Here is a 21182-nt window from a genome sequence, read left to right on the forward strand (position 1 = left end):
TTGCCTCTCCTTGTTTCCCTGTTCCCCTGTAGCTTATTCCCTCATGACTCAAATCCCTTTTGATTTAATTTTACATCCTCCCTATACTGAAATGATTAATCTGTCAATGTATCTTTGGGATTAAGAGATTGAGAAGGAACCAAAGCATTTATTAGAAACCCATGAAGTTACTGGGACAATATGCAAGCTCCCTACAGGCATCATACAAGGTCAAAAGCAATGCATGGGCTGAATCATATTGTTCAGCAACAACTATAAATCATAAAGCAAGAACCAGCAATTATTGTAAGTTCATTTATTCAATATTGCTAGGTAGCTGATTGTATGGTGTATCGGATCTCAATATCATAAAATCAGGTGTGTGCTTGATGATTCGATCACCTCTTTGCGATGAACTTTGTTCCTGTCAGCTATCTTGTAGAAACATCAGCTATTGGAGCTGTAATGTGGATCTAAAGGCCTTGTATTTGCTTAATATGAGGACAAAATGAGTAACGATAGTAGAAGGTGGTATACTATGTGCATGATAGTAATATTTAGGCCTAAAAGTATAGCTGTTGGAACAAGCTAAGTATCTGGGAATGCTTTGACTAGATTTGGGTATCTTCAGTGTTTGTTTTGGGATGGGATGGGTAGGCAATGTCCTCTTGATAACATCAAATTGCAGAATTGGAATGTCTGTCTCTATCTATTTTTAATCCCTCTTTGGTACCTGAATCATAGCACCTTTACTGGAGCCTATTTTGTATAAAAATTGCAAATATTGTACATGTACTCATTTATAAAGCTTGTATCGTATTGTCTGTTCTGTCAAATCCAGAGGACTCTGAAATTCAAAAAAGGTTTTTGTGCACCACATCCCTTCCATTGTTTACCCAATGCTAGTCATGCTATTAGTGTGAACCTCATTATCTCCACCAAATAACCTCCACTGTCCATTTGTATATTGAAAATCAGCTCATATATAATCCTAGCAATGCCTATTATTTAAAAACGCAAGCACGAGGAATTCTGCAGATGCTGGAAATTCAAGCAACAGAGATGCTGCCTGGCCTGCTGCGTTCACCAGCAACTTTGAAATGCCTATTATTCAAACTTTTTATTTCTTGCCAGTTTATAATCCATGCTGCTGAAGTACTCATTCTCAACAGCATCTTTAAAGAAAGAAAGCTTCAGAGAGGACATTAACTTGAAACTTTTAAGTCAGATTCTTCTTTCTGCCAAGTGCTGCCTTACCAGAGTTTTTTCTGTTTTATTTGACAGGAGCTTGTTATGGCAGTTTGCCTTTAACAGACCTGCAACGTTTGTTATTTTTCAGTGTAAACCAAGGTCTTTTGAAGATCTCAGTAAACCCTCTGGCAATATTTTACCTTTAATTGAGAAAGGGCTTGCAATTATGAACACAAGAACGTACTGTTTAATAGTTGCACTGTTGCATCTGTTGTAGAGTTATGGTCAAGCTCTAAATCTGATGTGACTCTGAAGGAGTGCTGCCCAGCTGAAGGTGACACAGTTCAAGTATTGTGACTCTGTTAACCCAGTCTGCATAACTAAATTAGATTATTTGGTTGTCGCTTTTAGATCTGTGGCTCTGTAATTTGCAAAAAATGCTTGGATAGTTTGCTTTTCAGTGCTACAAGTATTAAGAATATGTTGAGCTTGGTGCATTTAGTTACTGTATTCTTGTGTCATCTAAGGATTGAAGTCTCTGTCAAATAATTCCTCAAACAGCCAGATATTACTATGCAATGTGTTCAGATACTGTTTTGTATTAATCTGTAGTAAATATCCCGGAGTTCATGTGATACTAGTTCTGGTATGCAAGCTCTTTTGTGACATCCATTCTGCTTTCAGCCACATTGCCCCTATTGTTTCTGGTTGCTTTTGTTTGAAAAATTGTGTTGTAGTTTGCCTGTTTTTGCACTGGTGTTAATCTTAAAGTTGTAACAGATGCTGTATTGATTGAGGTGGTGGTGATCACCGAGGATGAGCGCCATGAGTTTCAAAGGACCATCCTTTCCAATGCTAAATGAGGTTAACGTGCAAAATGTGTTGGGTTTTGGCGTATTGCTAGGTACCAAGCTGTAAATCTAACCTCTACAGATTATAACACAACAGAAATGGAATATTTAGGAATTGTTTTTGGTAATCAGCAAATCGCTTGGAGCATTGCAGTGAACTCCATTAACATTTAATTCCTGGGAAACATCCTGAGTGCTAATGGAGATGCTTAAATTGCATCTCTACTGTTGACTTCAACCGCTACCTGTAGTAATGACATGCATTCTACTTTCTCGCTATTCTTTGGGTGAAGAAGTTTCTTCTGAATTTCTTACTGGATTTCTGAATGACTGTCTTAAATTGATGATTGATAATTAGCTTATTCTCCACGAGTGAAAGCATTCACCTTGCATCCATTTTACCAAAAGCTTCACACTCCTAATATGTCAGATGCCCTTCAGCCTTTCCTCCACAGAAGAGACTCAGTCTGTTAATCAATTCCAGGATATGCATATACTTTCTTTTCTGGTATCTGTCCACTCTCCACTGGCTCCATATTTTTGCACCGTGACAACCAAAACTATTTGGCATACATTACCAAAGTTCAAAACAGATGTAGATAACTTGTTACTTTTCTATCCCTCTAAAAATAAACCCTTGTGTGTGATTTGGTTTTGGCCTTGATAGTTTTGTGCAACTTTTATTGATGTACTTGTTCTAGATCTCTAATCCTCACAGCTCACACCCTCCCAGGTAATAACTAACCTATTGGTTCCTGGTGTGACTATTACACTTCATTTGTTTACCTGCACTGCTCTTTCTCTGCTGCTGCTGCACTATATTCTGCACTGTTTTCTTTTTTACTACCTCTATGTACTTAATATGGCATGATCACCCTAGATAGCAAGCAAACAAGTTTTTATTTGGTTGTTTAATTAGCAGGGATTCCCAGCTTGGGGTCCAAGAACCCCATGCTTAATGACATTGGTCCATGCATAAAGTTTGGGAACCCCGGTATTATAGGAAGGATGTGGACGCTTTAGGGTGCAGAGGAGTTTTACCAGGATGCTGCCTGGATTACAGAGCGTGTCTTATTGGGTGAAGGTTGAGTGAGCTAGAGCTTTTCTCTTTGAAGTAAAGGTGGATGAGAGATGACTTGATAGAGGTGTGTAAGATGATAAGAGGCATTGATAGAGTGGATAGCCAGAACCTTTTTCACAAGGTGGTAATGGCTAATATAAAAGGGCATAATTTCAAGGTGAAAGGAGGAAAGTATGGTTGGGGTTGTCAGATTGTTTTTACACAGTGGTGAGTGCATTGAATGCACTGCCAGGGTTGGTGGTAAAAGCAGATACATTAGGAGCATTTAAGAGACTCAGATAGGCACATAGATGAAAAAAAAATGGTGGTGGTTTATGTGAGATGGAAGAGTTAGATTGATCTTGGAGTTAGTTTAAAGGTCAGCAAAACATTGTGGTCTGAAGGGCCTGTACTATGTTTTTGTCCTATCTGATTGTTAGATTTATTCTAGCATTTTCTGTTCCTTTTTTCTGTCTCTAGACTATTTTTACTTTCTGATGGAAGTCATTGTTAGTCATTTAAAATAATATGACAAAACATCTGGAAAACTGAAAACTATCTTTTAGGTGCCATCTGCTCTTTGGCAGTGTTAGGACAGCTTTTCTAACTTCTCATTCTTAGAACTGGTTTTTAACTAGAGTACTACTAGCAATAGGCCTTATTTCTGCTGAACTTTGAGCTTTAAATGTGAAGTGAATTAAGACTCCATATACGGCTTTGAAAGGTGGTGCAGAATGCTTGAATTACCAGTTGTACTTTGTACAACTTGAGTATTTGTTCAGTTGGCAATAGATTATTGCCAAGGACACTAGTATTGGCTAAGGGGAAGAAACTTTTGTGAATGACCAGATATTTTTGTACTTCTAAACCATGGTGCTATGATAGAGAAATTGGCATAATTATTTTCATTAGTGACTGGGGCATTTTAAAATTATTTCTGTGAAGAACTTGCAAGTATATAGTTACTGGTACACACCATTATATCTTATAAATTACCAGTTGGTTCATTAACTCAGAGCAAATGAAAAGCTGTCAGAATTTTGTGAGAGTTCCGTTGCATCAGTAATGGTTGTCATAACAACCATGTGGTCTGACTGAGAAGGGAGTTCAGTTACTGCAGAGACCTTCTTGTGATCAGGCAGACATTTAGTCATGTGTTGTTTACTTATGCAGAATAAATTTTGTTCTTAAATGCCCCAAAAGGTATATTTCTGATTTACCTGGACTTATTAACTTGTATTGTTTTAACTTGGTTTCGAAGAACCTTCATTCTGTTGTGAATTGCAGAGACCTAAAGCAGGCACTCTTATGTGAGAAACTAGTGACTATTTAGGTGATCATCTCTGTTTTCTCAAATTAATTTGAACATTGATTGCTTTCAGTCAATGATGTAAAAGGTTTCAGATTAATAGAGATTGTTAGTTAAATGCATTTATGTTATAGTTAGGGAGTGCAGTTTCTGACTGGCAATTTTCCATCTTGTTCTGATGAGCTGTGCACTTGTTTTGATTGTAAGGGTGATGACAGTTGTCCAAGTACCTGTTGCTGGCATGTTCTTGAAGGATTTGAGATTGTATATACACTGCTGGTTTGCCAGCCATCTCACTGGAACCATTTCCTATTTCTGACTTAGTCAAATGTGGTGGAATAGTTAAAGAAACTGTACCGAACAATAATCGGGCTCACTTTTGTGCTGTGGAAACATCCTGACTGGAGAGGTGACTACAACATGAAACAAGTTACATGTAAAATAGAAGCAAATTTCATTTTCATTTTCCTCATTGATCATTGTGAATGAAAACCTTTTGGCCTATAGATTGTATTTTGATAATGATTCTTCATCTTCACTCAGGTGAATGGACCAGATGGTGTTCTCCAAAATGGAGCAGTTGATGATGCAGTCGCCAAAGCAAGTCAGTTATTACCAGAACTGAACTTTGAAGAGGATGAAGAGGATACATACTACACCAAGGATCTGCCTCTGCATGCCTGCAGGTGCCATAATCTGATTCTTCAGTTAATAATTTAAACATTTGGTAGAATTATGCACTGAGACAGAATGAATCTGCTAATTGACCTCTACTTTGCATAGTTCAGCATGTAGATGCCATAAATTGTTTAATTCATTTTGTGGTGTTGGATGAAAATGAGCCTTTTATCCTCTAGTCAGTCAGGCAATTCTGAGCATTTTGTTAGGAGGCTTTGACTAAACTTCAGAGAAGTCAAGGTAGTTACAAACTATTAATTAATTTTCCTGATCAATGTAATGTCCTGATACATCCCACAGATCATATCCATAATTTTAGTAATGCCAACTGCAATCTGACCATGGAAGCTCAAACTAATTTCTTGTTTACCCTGCTCCATTCCATGTAATCATCTACTGTGAAACAGTCAGTTACTTTGCGAATTCTGAACCTAATTTATGGTTTGTCATTTTGCATTTGCAGTTTGTTGAACACTCAACTTAGTACTGGGGTTCCCAGACTGCTTGGTTAATCATAAGGAACCCCTGGCTTATTGCCATATCTTCTCCTGGCTAGCACCAAGAAAATAGGTTAATGTGCACTTGGATGTTTGGATAGTTTGTTAAGAAATTAACAATGAATGTGATTATTTTTATTACAAAAGAATTTTAAATTCCAGTTTTTAATTGCTGAAGGGCTTTAGTTGAATCTAGATGAAGTTTCATCAAAACAAATTTAGAAATTTGCACTGTGGTCCCTCTATACCTATAATCTGCTTTAAGGTTTGAACTTGGCAAAAGGTTACTACACAAATTTATCAATTTGTTTCTGAATTTCATGCATCAGTCACCTGCAGTGTTTCTAAAGGAACATCTTGGTACATGCTGTACCTTCACTTATAACTATGTGAGGTCAAAGTAACCAGTTTGTATTTATAGTCAAATTCCCTACGGGGTGTAGCCCAGTATGTGGCTCTCCCTCTAGGATTTAACCAACTCCAGTTGAAAAGTGGTCCGTTGATACTATTGGATGCATTCAATAAATGTCCTGTTGTTGTAACAGCTAAATTGTGTGATTTTCTAAGTTTGTCTGAATATAATATTTTGCTGGGTATAAACTTCATATCTGGTATGTTATTAGTATATTTTTCCAATCTGTGTAGAGATTGTGATATTAGAAGAATAAAGAACTCCACTGCCCTAAACAAGAAAGCATTCCCCTGAACTAATTCTTAAGCAGAAGTTAATCCTAATACATCAGACTCATTGGTTGAGTGGGGAGAAAGCTGTTTAAATGAGCAGTTTTAATAAAATGTTTCCTTGTTGGCTTCTAAATTAATGAGGTGACCATGTGCCTCCAGTTTTCTCTTCCACACAAGCACCCAATCCTCTTCAGATTTTTTTTTAATCATTCAGAAATGTGCGGACCCCTATAATTATAGATCTTTTGAACACAGTTAATTTCATTCATTCTTTTGTTTTCAGTTACTGTGGGATTCATGACCCAGCCTGTGTAGTTTATTGCAATACCAGCAAGAAATGGTTCTGTAATGGCCGTGGAAACACTTCTGGCAGGTGAGTTGGGAGTTTTGTTTTTAAACAACTTGAACTGGTTTCCGAAGGAAATGTTAGTCCACTTGGCACATTGAGCAACTCTTGAGTTTGAGTCAGTGGTTTGAATTCAGGCCTAACTCAATGGTTTGAGGTTTGACTATCCTGTAGGAGTAGGGAATTGCTGTTTACTGGTTGGTCCCAACTACTAAAGCTAAATTAGTCACACCCATCTGTTGGAATTTATATAGGTAGATTGCTGTCATGCCAGTGAAAAACAGAATTAATGAGGCATTTTGTACAGTGGCATCAACTAATTTCCCCTGGATTTAACCATGCTATGTTTTATCTTATTGTGACAAGCTTGCCTTTTACGATCATGTATAATGAGTACACTGTTTGCATTTTGACATTTTAAAGTTCTGCTTCCTATGTGCCTTATTTTTTATATACTAAATATTTATACTGAACAAAGTGTTAATCAATGCTGTAAGCGTCCCACTGCAGCTTGTTTGGCAACTCCAAGGTACATAGAATGGAATAAAGCTAAATTTATTTATCTTTTGATTACAATAAAAAAAATCCATCCACAGTTTGGTTTGTTCACAAAAGCATTCCTTTATTTTAATATTTTCATTTGACAGCTAAAGTGTCATGAAATTAAGACATTAGCATTTAATGGTTAATCTAATATAGATCACTGGTATTGCTGCATTGCTTCAAGGTGTTGGGTGATGGTGATTGTGTGGCAGATGGTGAGGGGAGTGTATGCTGTCATATCAGCTGTGGGAGCAGTGACTGATAGGACAGTGGAGGAGGAGAACTAAACTAAGAATGATGAACTTTCTTCTTGAAGGATTTTTCAAAATTGTAATGAAAGGATATAAATAAGTTTAGCTTTATTCTATATGCCTTGGAGTTGGCAAACTTGCTGTTGTGGGATGCTTACAGCATTGAGTAAATAATTCATGAGATTAAATCTCTGTACTAAGTTTGTGTCCAAGCAACTTCGAGGCTTCAGAGTTTTATTAAATATTGCTCATCAAAATCAGGTCCATTATCTCCAGCATGTGACATGAAATTTGTTAACTTAGTAGCAGCAGTTACATGCAATACATAATATAGGAGAAAAAAAAATAGTAATAATAAACAAATCTTATTCAGTATACTTTATACAGTATACATATACTGAATAGATTAAAAATTGTGCAAAAAACAGAAATACTATATATTAAATTGTGAAGTACATTTGAAAACATCTTTGTATATATTGAATATTAAGGGAATCACATGATTCTGGGGTTGGTATAGGATAGGGATGCTAAGGTTATAGATCTGTCATCATAATGAATCGTGGAACAAGGGCTAGGGGCCCAGTAGTTACTGACGTTTCTTATGTTCTTGTAGGCCACTGTGACATCAGTAGCACTCTGATTCGAGTCAAAAGAGATTTGAGTGCATAATCTAGTGACATTTCCATACAATACTGGGGAGATGCTGCATGCTGTGATGCCAGCTTTCAGTTGCAATACTGAAGCAAAGCCCATCTGTCTGGTAACTAATCCCATGTCACATTTGGAAAATGAACAGAGTGTTTTCCCTTGTGCCCAGGCTAATATTTATCTCTCAACCAACATCATCAAAACAGTTTAACTAGTTTGTCTAAAAGCTGTCTGTTTGTAAACTGGTTGAACTATTTGCCCGGAAAAAAATATTTGATTAATTGTGGCCCCTTGAGACTTCCAGAAGATGTGAAGGTTGCTCTGTGAATTAAAGTTGAAATCATTTTTAGTCTTGGTGTTAAGAAACATTGAGTTTAATTTGTTGGGTAAAAGCCTGCCTTTCAGTTCTGAAGTTTTGTAACTGTTCTTTTCATTCTAACCTTGTTCTTTTACAGTCATATTGTAAACCACCTGGTGAGAGCCAAATGTAAGGAGGTGACTCTCCATAAAGATGGACCGCTCGGGGAGACTGTCCTGGAGTGCTACAACTGTGGCTGCAGGAATGTATTTCTTCTTGGTTTTATCCCTGCCAAGGCTGATTCTGTAGTTGTGCTACTCTGCAGGTGAGTGAGTTTGGTGTGAGGCTACAGAGAATAGAAAATTTAAGAGTCAGCTGATAAAAATGTTCAGACTTAATCTTGGGGTTGTGGTGGATGTGGAGAAATTCCAGGAGAATGAACAGGTGAGAATGACATTAATAGTTGAGACTGACAAACTAGAATTTGGTCAGAGGTGAATATTAATTAAACTAAGAAGATAAAGAACCTGCCTTTGATTAATTGCAGGTTTTAAAAAAAACATCTGGAGCAGAAATAACGTGCACTATTATACTTTGTAAATTAGTAACTAATTTTAAAAAATGTAGTGGGGGAGGACTGACAGATAGCTAATGTTATAACAGTGTTTAAGAAAGATCGTTAAACAAACCTGGAGTCGAGAACGTTCTGGGAATGCTAGTTACTAGAGAGGATAGCCATCTGATTTTAAGACAGCAGAGGATGGCAAAAACTATTATTCAGCTATAGAGAAGGTGAAAATAAGGTCTTGCCAGAATTGGCGGTGATTCTGTTTAAAATTTATATTCAGAATTTCAATTACAAAATCAAAATACAGTTTCTGATGTTGTAGATGGCATCAACTGGGATAATTGATATTGAGTTGATAGCAGTACAGAGCTGATGGATCAAATGGCCTTTGGTGTTACAAATTTTCTAATTCTTTCAGTATAAACCTTTTAAGTGATGAAAGTCTATTCCATAAAAGCCATCACATTTCCATTTGTAGAAAGCAATCCTTGAAAATAGCATGGGATAGAAGTCAGAATTCAACAGAAAACAGAACAGTGACAAGGTGAAAATGTCTACCTTATGGCATGGTTGAGGCTAATAATCTGGGTTTGTTTAAGAGGAAACCAAACACACGAATTCTGCAGACGCCGGAAATTCAGAATAACACATACACTACAATAATTTGGGGACCATTGTAGCTCGGGGTGTTTCAGAGTTCAGCTCTGATGCCGTTCTGTAAGGATTCTTTGTCCTTCCCGTAAAATGCATGGATTTTCCCCATGTGCTCCAGTTTGCTCACATAGTGCAGAGATATACCAGGTAGGTTTATTGTAAATTGTCCTGTAATTAGTTTAGGGGTAATTGGGGTTGAGATGTTGCTGGGGCATTGTAGCTCGAAGGGCCAAAATGGCCACTCTGTTCTGTATCAATAAATAAACAAACAAATAATGCTGGTGGGTCTCCGCAGTTCAGCAAAAGGAAATTAGTGAGCATGGGATGAAATAAACATTAAGAAGTATTCTGGTGTGTTAATGTAGACAATTTGTTTTATATCTGTAAAGTCTGTAATATGACCTTAGGTTTAAGTATGGCTATCCTGAATTTGCTTATTTTTCTTATGGGAAAATATTCTCATCAGGGAGCCAAGCCAGTTTTGTCAGGGTATTGAGCCGATGCATTTTGGGGAAATCATGCATGATATGCATGAATAGATTATGAACAAGGACTGCCAGCAGGATTCACTCTTACAAACTAGCTACTGATTATGCTACTGTGAAACCAGTGTTAACTGTTGAAACTTTATCTAAATTGGGAATGATTATTTCAGCAATGGAAGGGCCAAATTTCCCAGGTACTGGTGTTATTGGACAGGTGAAGTCAATTAAAATAGCAGTTGCTTCCTTCCTAACTGTTTTATATTTGTATTTCACATTTACAAATAAAGAAAATACTGGAAATACTCAAATCATGTGGCATCTGGGGAGAGAGAAACTTGGCCATCTTGTGTTTACATACATTGCTTCTGTGTAGAATGAAAAGTGTAGAAAGAAACTCTGAAGTCCATTTAATAATCTGCAACCCGAGAGTGATAAACATCTTTGGTAGATGTCATTTGACGTGCTATCCCTTCATTCTGTTCTGGGTTTGAAAGATCAATCTGTAAATAAATTAATCCACCTAATCACTCCATATTCATTGGACACAGACTGATCCCAACATACTAGTGGCTTTCCTTGACCAGTAGTTCTGTGGTCATGTTTAATATTCTCTGGTTGTTTAGATGGTTTGTTGTGAATGAGCCATAATTACTTCTGCTAAATAGTGGGAGTACTGAAGCTACGGTCTTTAAGCCGATACCAGAAATTCCCCTGGCTGTCACACTTTTAAATGTGTCCTGCTTTTCCTATGTTTTTTTCTTCTCTTTATAAAATCGGTCTGTTTCCTGCACTGCTGCATCGTCTTGACTGCTTCACCTGCAGATATCTGACACTGAAATCTTTATATCTGTCTCTATTCAAGTTCACCTGAGTATCTTTATCTTTCACAAAATTGCAGTACTTTTAAAACTTTGCTGTTCAAATCTTATACCGCACTAATTTTGGTTGCCGAGTTTGCTTTATAGCTCGTTGTTCCTCGCAGTTCATTTTAAATTCCCTTCCTTGGCTTCTCTCTGTCTCTAACTATCAGCACTGCTCCCCTTTTCCTTATTTATGTATTTTAAATGTCCATAGCACCAGTAATTTGCACTCTGGCTTTAAGCACTTTTTCCATTAAAATTGCAAGCTTTGTAAGATCACTGCTTTATCAAGTAAAGAATGCCTTTTTCCATACAGTGCTCTTATAACCGTATAACAATTACAGCACGGAAACAGGCCATCTCGGCCCTTCTAGTCCGTGCTGAACTCTTACTCTCACCTAGTCCCACCGATCTGCACTCTTCAATCATGTTCTCTAGTTATTGCTTATTTACTGATTATTATTACTACTTTCTTTTTGTATTTGCACAAGTTTTGTACACTAGTTGAACGCCCAAGTTGGAGCTGTTCTATTATGGATGTATTGTGTACCCCTGCAGGAAAATGAATCTCAGGATTGTATATGGTGACATATGTATTTTGATAATAAATTTACTTTGCACTTTGCATCTTCAAGACATGCTGAAACCTGCATAACACACAAAATGTTGGAGAAACTCAGCATGTGTGGAAAGGAATAATCAGCATTTCGGGCCGAGGCCCTTCATCAAGACTCTGAATTTCCAGCATCTGCAGAATCTCTTGTGTTTATGATTTGCTGGACTCGCATGCCGGTGTAGTCCAGCTGATAAGCCTGTGACTGATTGTTAGCTTAGATTTGACCTCTTTTAGTCCTTTATCAAATGGGTTCCACATGAATTTGTGTCTGTGGTGGAATGCTGTTGTAAAAGGCAGACAAATTACAATTGAAATGGAAAGTAAATTTCCTTATCTTTTGAGTAATGAAGACATCTCACTTTCCAATACTTGGGGATAAAGCTATTTGTATGGCATTTGTAAACTAAAATTAAAATTAACTTTTGCCCATGGAATGTTAAGTTTTATAATAAAATGTTTCTCAGAAAATTAACATCTAATAACTTCCAGCAGAGCTTTAATGTTGCTGTAGTATTGGTAAGGCCAAATTTGAAGTGTTGTGTACAGTTCTGGTCACAGAATTATAGGAAAGATGTCAATAAAATTGAGAGAGTACAGGGGGGACTTGATAGAGGTATTTAAAATTATGAGGGGGATTGATAGAGTTGACGTGGATAGGCTTTTTCCATTGAGCATGGGGGAGATTCAAACAAGAGGACATGAGTTGAGAGTTAAAGGGCAAAAGTTTAGGGGTAACATGAGGGGGAACTTCTTTACTCAGAGAGTGGTTAGCTGTATGGAACGAGCTTCCAGCAGAAGTGGTTGAGGCAGGTTCGATGTTGTCGCTTAAAGTTAAATTAGATAGATATATGGACAGGAAAGGAATGGAGGGTTATGGGCTGAGTGCAGGTTGGTGGGACTAAGTGAGAGTAAGAGTTCGGCACGGACTAGAAAGACTGAGATGGCCTGTTTCCGTGTTGTAATTGTTATATGGTTATTGGGAAGTAGGACTCATTTTCACGAAAGAAGCTGTTGAAGCAATAGTTTGTGCATATGATGTAATCTTAGAATTTGCAACGTAACATATTCGTCAAACCAATTAGGGTGTTTTTAACAAGAATTGTAATAAAAGTTTACCATGATTGAAGGATAGTTTAATTCAGTTAACTCTTCCTGAAGAATTGTGTATAATCTCATTCTTGTTTCTTAGTGTCTTTAAAAGGGAGCAGAAATAATTTCTAAAATGGTGTACACACTTTTCTTCCACAGGCAACCATGTGCCAGTCAGAGCAGCCTGAAGGACATAAATTGGGATAGTTCACAATGGCAGCCATTAATCCAGGATCGTTGCTTTTTATCCTGGCTGGTGAAGATTCCTTCTGAGCAGGAACAATTACGAGCCCGTCAGATCACAGCACAGCAGATCAACAAGCTGGAGGAACTCTGGAAGGTATATGTATTGTGCCATTTGATACAATGGACTCCCAATGTTGCATTCCAAAATAATTTGTAATTACTGGAATGAGAACATCCAGATGAAATGTTAACTAGGTGTGCATCCTGATTTTTGTTTTCAGTACACAGATGCAAACAAAGAGTTCATTGTCATTCCAACCATGCGCCAGATACTGATGCTGACTATCTAGATATAGAGAATGTAGTCTAGGACCATTGCCTGGTACATTGTTGAAACGGTATTGAGCAGTCTGCTAAAGTGAGAATGTGTAGCCAGCTTTCCAGACTTGAGGGAACATAAAGGAATTTGAGTGCGGTACTGTGTGCCGGCTGGTGGCGTAGTGGCATCAGCGCTGGACTTTGGGGCGAGAGGTCCCGAGTTTGAATCCGGCTGGCACCCTTGCACGCTCTCCATCTGTGCTGGGTTAGGAGCTGGTGATGTCTTTTTTTTTTTTTTAAAAACTCACCGGGCAGAAGGCAATGGCAAACCACTGCTGTAACTTGCTTCGTACACGATTTCCCAATACGTCAGAGTGGCGTGGAAGGAAATCGCCCGCTAACCAGAAAATTCCGGATGTGATGTACCTTTCTTTCTTTACTGTAATTTAAACCACTAAAACCTAAAAGTAAAGTACCCATTGCAGGATATGCAAATATGGGCATGGCGTGCATTTGATATGCACTGCAGTATCTATCTGTATCTATTTATCTAAAACATTGACTACAAATTTGCTGCTTCATTAGAATAATTTATTCTTATGTTAGAAAATGAAATATCAGAATGGATAAAATATCCTAGTTATGCTTCAAATCACTTCATTCACACTCTTTAATGTTTGTATATTACTCTTTGTGTTTAGGATAATCCATCTGCAACCCTTGAGGATTTGGAGAAGCCCGGAGTAGATGAAGAACCCCAGCATGTTCTCCTTCGGTATGAAGATGCTTATCAGTATCAGAACATCTTTGGGCCACTGGTCAAATTGGAGGCTGATTATGACAAAAAGCTGAAGGAATCACAGGTATTGTACAGAATAAACCTCTGCCCCAAAGAATTTTTTAAAATCATTTGTGCTATCAGGCTTTGCTCATTCCATCTCTTTCTCAAGTGGCTATGAAGAGAGTGGTGTCTGTGGCACTAAGTATACTTAACTGAGCCAAATATTCATGCAGCCCAGTGGGTCTCTGGTTAGTTTTTTTTTGCTGATTAGGCTGATCTAGTTTGATGGTTTTATGAATACAGTGATAATTATATGTGGGTCATTAAAATTATTTGGGTGGGTACACGGTCAAAATTTATAGGAATTTTGACCTTTGCATCTAGAGGATCTGAAGACAAGGGAATGGATATTGTGTGACCACTGGTATAAATTCATGGTTAGACCATTCTAATTAACTCAAGGTATAAAACCTGGAGATCCTGTAGCATGTATTTATCACAGCGACACCCGCATTCCAGTGTTTCAATGACAAAGATTACAAAAGGTTCCTGTTGCGTTCCCCATAAGAGTGAGTTGGTTAAGGCTCTTAAGACACATGAAATCATAATGTATCTGGAGTTAACTGATAGTTTCTCTTTTTATTTATTTCACATGGAGTGACCTTTTCATTGACACAGTGATTCCATGACTTGATTTTTGTTAATGAGTCCATTTATGTTTCTGACTTTAGACTCAAGACAACATCACTGTCAGATGGGACTTGGGTCTCAACAAGAAACGGATTGCTTATTTTACTCTTCCCAAAACAGACTCTGGTAAGTGTGGACCTGATTAATGTTTGGATCTCCTTTATTAATGGGCATCAGATGCTGTAAGTAAGCGTTTGTATTCTGAATGTATTGCACCTTATGCAAAGGGCACTAGTGTAGAAATACAAAAGTTCTCTACGCCAGAGAGTAATGACGAGTACAAAGTCCTTATAATATCAGTAAGTTGTAGTCAATTCTGAGGCTAATGAGAAATGCTTTGTGTAATGTAAAAGCTTGACTGTTTTTTGCATTGCATAGGTGTTGTTTGCTGCTGAACACAACCGCTCTCCATTCAAAGATGGGTAATTCCCAAGCCAGTCATTCTTTGAAGTTGTTCAAAGTAAATATTGTGAAGCTTACATATTTACTGAATCGGGTGCCAGCTTACAGTTGCAAGAATAAGTTTGTGACTTCCATGCAATTACATGACTTACTGCAATAATTACTCATAAAATGGTCTGATCTTCATCTAAGTCACAATAATAGACAAACACAAACTGCCTAAACTAATAACACATGGTTGTACTTTTCATAACTTTATTTCACACATTATTTAATCATTCACAGTCCAGGCTGGGAAAAGGTATGTGAACCCTTGTATTTAATCACTGTTAGAACCTCCTTTTTGGGCAATAACCTCCACCAGATTATTCTTGTACCTGTTGATCAGACTCTGCACAAAGGCAAGGAGGAATTTTAAACCATTTCTCCATATAAAACTGTTTTAGTCCATCAGTATTTCTGGGATGCCTTGCATGAACAGCCCTCTTCAGGTCATGCCAATACCATACCATTTAATTGGGTTTGGACTCTGACCTGGCTATTCCGAAACACAGATTGTCGTCTGTTTCAACCTTGTCTTGTTGCATCATCTAACTTCTATTAAGCTTCAGGTGACAGACTACCCTGACATTCTCCTGTAAACTATTTTGTTACAATTTTGAAATCATTGTTCCCTCAACGATTGTAAGTTGTCCAGGTCCTGAGGCGGCAAAGCAGCCCCAAACCATGATGCTCCCTTCACCATACCTCACAGTTGAGATGAGGTGTTGGTGTGCAGTGTCCTTTTTCCTCCAAGTATAGCAGAGTTCATTTCTGCCCAAAAAAATGAACTTTTATCTCAACTGTCCCCAGAATGTTCCAGAAGTGTTATGGAACATCTGGTGGTCTTTTGCGAACTTGAGACGTGAAACAATGTTTTGTTCTGTTGTCTTTTATTTTTGGAGAACAGTGGTTTCCTCTGCTGTCCTTCCATGAACACCATTCTTGTTTAGTGTTTTTCTTATAGTGGACTCAGAAGGCAGTGGAGGCCAATTCTCTGGATGCTTTCAAGAAAAAGTGAGATAGAGCTCTTAATGATAGCGGAGTGAAGGGATATAGGGAGAAGGCAGGAACGGGGTACTGATTGTGGGTGATCAGCCATGATCACAGTGAATGCCAGTGCTGGCTTGAAGGGTTGAATGGCCTACTCCTGCATCTATTGTCTATTGACACATGAACAGAGACTTTAGAAAGTTCTAGAAATTTCTGCAAGTCTTTTGCTGTTACCCTTGGGTTATTTTTCACCTCTTTCAACATTCGTTGATTGGAACTCATGACTCCAAATAGCTTCTATAGAAGGCATTAACCCAGAGGTTCACATGCTTTTTTGTACCTAGACTGTAATTGGTTATATGGTGTACTAAGTATTGACGAGAAGTACAGTCGTTTGTGTTATTAGTTTGGGCAGATTGTGTTTGTTATTGTGACGGATGAAGATCAGACCACACTTTATGAGTAATTCATGCAGAAAACCAGGTAATTGCAAAGAATTCACAAACTTTTTCTTGCAACTGTTTGTAAAGTTTCAGTTTTATGAAATAAAGGGATAATAAATATGTGGGAAGTTAACTGAGTGACAATGTTAGCTTTATTGTTAAATAATCTCTAAAGATGCCTCTGATTGAAATGCATGAATTTATTCATTGAGTTGCCCAGGCCAAAAAAGTAGTTTCGAAGAGGATAACTAACTCCCACACCCCCTCCCAATCTGGTAGTGGCATGAGAACAATGGGCGCTGGCTCAATCTGGAGAAGAATGTTTAGCTTCATTATCCTTGCTGTTCAGATTTTCCAGGTGGAAATCTTATTTTAATGAATGCTTCTGTAGTTTGGTAATCTATACTCATTAGATTCAAAGTCAAAGCTCATACCACACAAATCATAGGCATGTGCTTGGATGGCCTGGATCTCTAGAACAAGAAACTATGTATTAACAAAATTATTTTAAGTTGGTACACACTCACTCAGAATACTTAGCCATGATCTTGGCAGCCTTTAAATATGTGTGGATCAGTTAGAGCAGCTAATGAACACTGAAGACAGTTTGGAGGTATACTCTTGTATGCTGTGGTCATAATCTGATTCCCATCACTTACTCTTCAGATATGCGCCTGATGCAAGGAGATGAGATCTGTTTACGCTACAAGGGTGACCTTGCACCTCTCTGGAAAGGAATTGGACACGTGATCAAAGTCCCGGACAGTATCCTTTGTATCTTACTAATTTAATTTATGGACGTTGTACTACTGAAGTTTCCACAATACTGCCTCTAACCTCTGTCTGCTGAATCCTGCTCTGCTAAGTATCAGAAATGCCAGCTTTTAGATTAAATGTGCTTGGTTCTGTCAGGTATCTTGTGGAGCAATAAGTCTCATGGTCCTTTCAAAAAATCTACTCTTGAGAATGGTGGAAGCTAATTCAATCATAACTTTCAGTGGGAAATTGGATAAATGAATATACACAGTTTGACAAGGTGGAGGGTTAAGCAGATTCAAGATTAGGGAGAGATATGAAGAGCACACAGTTTAAGTTTGGCTCACACCTTCTCATTCTGCCTGTCATATCAATGAAATAAGAACAACAATATTCTCCCTTGTGTCCCAAATGAATATGTATCCTTAAAACAGATCAGACCATTTATTATGTGACTGCTTTTGACACCTGGTTGCACAAGTTGAGTTTGCAATTCCCTACATTACAAATCAAAATATTAAGTTCAGTATTTCACTGGCTTATCCTATTATTGTGAAGGGCTCACTACCATCTGTGAATTTGTCTGCAAGGGGCAATGGGAGTAGTTTATTACTTTTGAGGTCCTTTTTATCCAATTTCAATTGAAACTTGTAACACAAAGGCATATTCAGTCGAGCATCCTACACAGCCTATCAGCTGTGGGGGGGGGTTAATCATTGATATATTTTTTGTGTATTCTCCCCAACTCTCATCTCTTTTTTAAGAAGATGGAAAATAGAACATTTGTCTATTCTTTGTTCAATGACTCTTCACTGCTCCTTCCCCACCCCCCACAATTGCTGGAAGCTTATCCTTAAAATTGTATTGTATCCTTATCAAGCAAATAAGGAGGGGAAAGGTTCAGTTTCTCCCCATCTTATATTTTATCATACTACAAGCATCCTTGTTGATGCGAGTGGACCTGCATTTAAGTCACTAAAACTGCCTCTGGTACCTAACTATGGCTTGATAGCAAATCAAATGTACTGGAACTGGCACTAACCCCTGGTGAACCTTGGTGTAGGCAGTTTCCAACACTTTTTTTAAGCTTCCTCATCATCGTCTTAAGTAATTCACTCTCAAATTAGACGTGACCTTCCCTGATAATTTCATAGTGACACCTTGATTTCTCCCTATTTTAATGTAAATTAGTACAGTCTTATCAATTTTCCCCACTGATGACCTAATAGACCTCTAATTATCTTGTGTGCCGCTTTGTTCACCCGTTATTCCTTTTTAAATAGTAAAAGTGAATAACGATCTCTGCCGCATACTGACCTTCTATAATCGCCTACCCATCGTCAAAGCCTAAATGTGTGCAGAACTAATTTGTCCCTAGCCCCACTACTGTGTTCTGAGTTCTCACTGCATTTTACAAATTCTGCGTCTGGAATCTTAGTTTTATTGCCATACTTTAGCACTGCTCAGATTTCCCTTCATATTTGCTGCCTCCTGTTTCAGACCCCAATGGTATGCTCCTAGCAATGTGGCCCTCATTTCAACGGTTAATTTTTATAACACATAATCCCTTGCTATTACAATATGTTTTTAACCAGTGTTGAGATCCCATCACATTTTGTGCCAATCTGGCTGGTCTGTAAACACTGAAATAATTTGGACTTTTGTTTTTATGCTGCTCTAAGACATGTTTCAATAATAGCTGGATTATCACCCTTCCCGTGTGTGACTTTGCCTTTCGTTCATTAAGAGTAATCAAGTTTCACTATTGTCTATTCTCTATCCTTTGTTGCATCTGGCTTCAAACTGTTTGCTTTGGGCTTCGCATATTCCTTTCAAGCACCTGTAACTTGTATGATTCAGGCCATTTTAAAATGAAACCAGTTGTAGGCAGTATGAGTGACGTTGTTAGGACTGACCTGATCAGGCTGGGAGTTGTCTCTAACTTGCCTATGCAGATTATGGGGATGAGATCGCCATTGAACTTCGCAGCAGTGTTGGAGCCCCAGTTGAAGTCACTCACAACTTCCAGGTGGATTTTGTCTGGAAATCAACTTCATTTGATCGGTAAGCTGCCAATTTGCCTGCCCTCTTCTCTTAATCTCTTAAAAGTAGCATAATGAACCTTTCTGCCTTGGGTGTGAAGGCTGCAGCAGTAAAGCTGCCCCACTCCAGTAGTAACAAGTGCAAATACAGTGTCGCAGGATAGCTTTAGTTTAATCACTTCTGTTTCCATGCAACTGGTGAGGATAACCAATATTTTTATCAATGGTTTTTTGATTTGTATAAAAATTATAAACTGCTTTTTTTAAAAAAAAAGTATGGACATTTCAGTTGTACAATGAAAGTGATGCTGGAATCAAAAAGACACTGACATACCCTTAGTAAGGTTAGCCCCAAGCTGTCAGAATGTTGCCTGTGAAACAGAGTTCTCCTTTATAGACTGTTAGCTGTCAGCACCTGATCCCAGTGCTGATAGTGTGGAAGAAAAATTCATTCTATAAGATGAAGTATGTGAAGCCATAGAATGCTTACTTTGTAATTTGAAGTGAATGCTGTTTTTACTGTGTGATAATGAAAGTTCTCTGTTGAAAATACAGGGCCTCACATCTAAAAAAAACAACAAATTTTAATAATACAGAATGACATCATTTACTGCAATGTGGCCACTGTTGGGTCGAGTTCAAAAAAGCTAAAATATCAGTCCAACAATAGTCCCACAGAAATAGAACTCCACCTGTATTTTTTGTTTTGTCATTCTTTACAAGATCTTCCTTTCAGATGTTCGTATTCACTTGTGCATTTTGCCCATTACAGAATGCAGAGTGCACTGAAAACCTTTGCTGTGGATGAGACCTCTGTCTCTGGCTACATTTACCACAAGTTGCTTGGTCACGAGGTTGAGGATGTGATTATTAAATGCCAGCTACCCAAACGTTTCACCGCTCATGGGCTGCCTGATCTCAATCACTCACAGGTAGATGTTTTGAGTAATTTTCCTTTAAAATTGTACCTGGCTTGTTAATTCCCTTTTCGCTAAAATAGACTTGTATATAGTTGCTACTTAATTTGGTATTAAAGCATATCAAGGTAGCAGTCCCTCAGATTGTTTCAGGCTGTGTGTATTAATCTGCTCCAATTGTAAATTGTATCTGATGGCTTTAAAGGCCATTTGACCTGGAGATGAAGCAATTCCATAACATATTCATCACAAGCCTGCTGCAGATGCTTTGTCAATGTATTGCATTGCCACTATATGATATTCAGAATCTCTTGGTAGTGTCCCTTACATGCTTCACAGGTTCCAGAATAGAGGGGAAGAAGGCAGTTTTGCTATGTTCTGATTTGCAGTATTTACTGGAATTGAGGCCGACACCAAGGCAACCAAGAATGTGTTTTTTGTTCTGTATTCACAAAATAAAACTTCTGATCTGCCAGTTACCAGCAAATGTCATAGTTCACTTTTGATGTTGCTGCTGGGAGGAAATTGGTAGCTTTGCTTCAAGTATGTTCTGGTCTTTCAACTCCACGGTACCTGGTGTACATTTGTGCAGTAGCATGAGTTCCTCTGGTCTCTGATCAGTTTAAACACCAAAAAGATATCTGTTGTTGCAGCAAGAGCAGGCAGTGATTTGACCTTGTGCATTTTATGGCTACTGTATTTTATGAACAGTGGTTTTCCCAATCTGCTTCACATTGCAAGTTTTAAACTTCAAAATTTTCCTGTGTATGGTAGTTGGCCAGTGAAACTCTCTATGAAGAATAGTACAAAATTTTACATTAAGTGACTCACGGCAGTAAGACGTGTGTTTGCAGTCCACTTAAACTCTGTTTACAACAATATTTAGTGTTTTAAGTCCTATGTAAATATTGTGCAGGTGATATTCTGCTCACTTGAACCGTGAAACACTAGTAAACTAAATACTGCTTTTTGAAGTGATGTACTGAAAGTGGTATGTAATTAGTG

General features: G+C 37.9%; 1 protein-coding gene across 2 annotated transcripts in view; it reads left to right on the forward strand.

Annotated features, from left to right (window-relative positions):
* upf1 (UPF1 RNA helicase and ATPase) overlaps window positions 1-21182 on the forward strand; it is a 57991-nt gene that overhangs the window by 20682 nt on the left and 16127 nt on the right. Inside the window, exons 2-10 of one of the 2 annotated variants that reach the window (XM_072244568.1) lie at window positions 4934-5076; window positions 6533-6622; window positions 8496-8663; window positions 12770-12950; window positions 13816-13977; window positions 14627-14711; window positions 17129-17236; window positions 19174-19282; window positions 20033-20192. In XM_072244568.1, coding sequence (XP_072100669.1) covers window positions 4934-5076; window positions 6533-6622; window positions 8496-8663; window positions 12770-12950; window positions 13816-13977; window positions 14627-14711; window positions 17129-17236; window positions 19174-19282; window positions 20033-20192 — 1206 coding nt within the window. The remainder of the gene's footprint in view (window positions 1-4933; window positions 5077-6532; window positions 6623-8495; window positions 8664-12769; window positions 12951-13815; window positions 13978-14626; window positions 14712-17128; window positions 17237-19173; window positions 19283-20032; window positions 20193-21182) is intronic. The other variant, XM_072244569.1, reaches the window with a different exon arrangement.

This window comes from Mobula birostris, chromosome 26 (assembly GCF_030028105.1).
Source record: "Mobula birostris isolate sMobBir1 chromosome 26, sMobBir1.hap1, whole genome shotgun sequence".
Lineage (NCBI taxonomy): Eukaryota > Metazoa > Chordata > Chondrichthyes > Myliobatiformes > Myliobatidae > Mobula > Mobula birostris.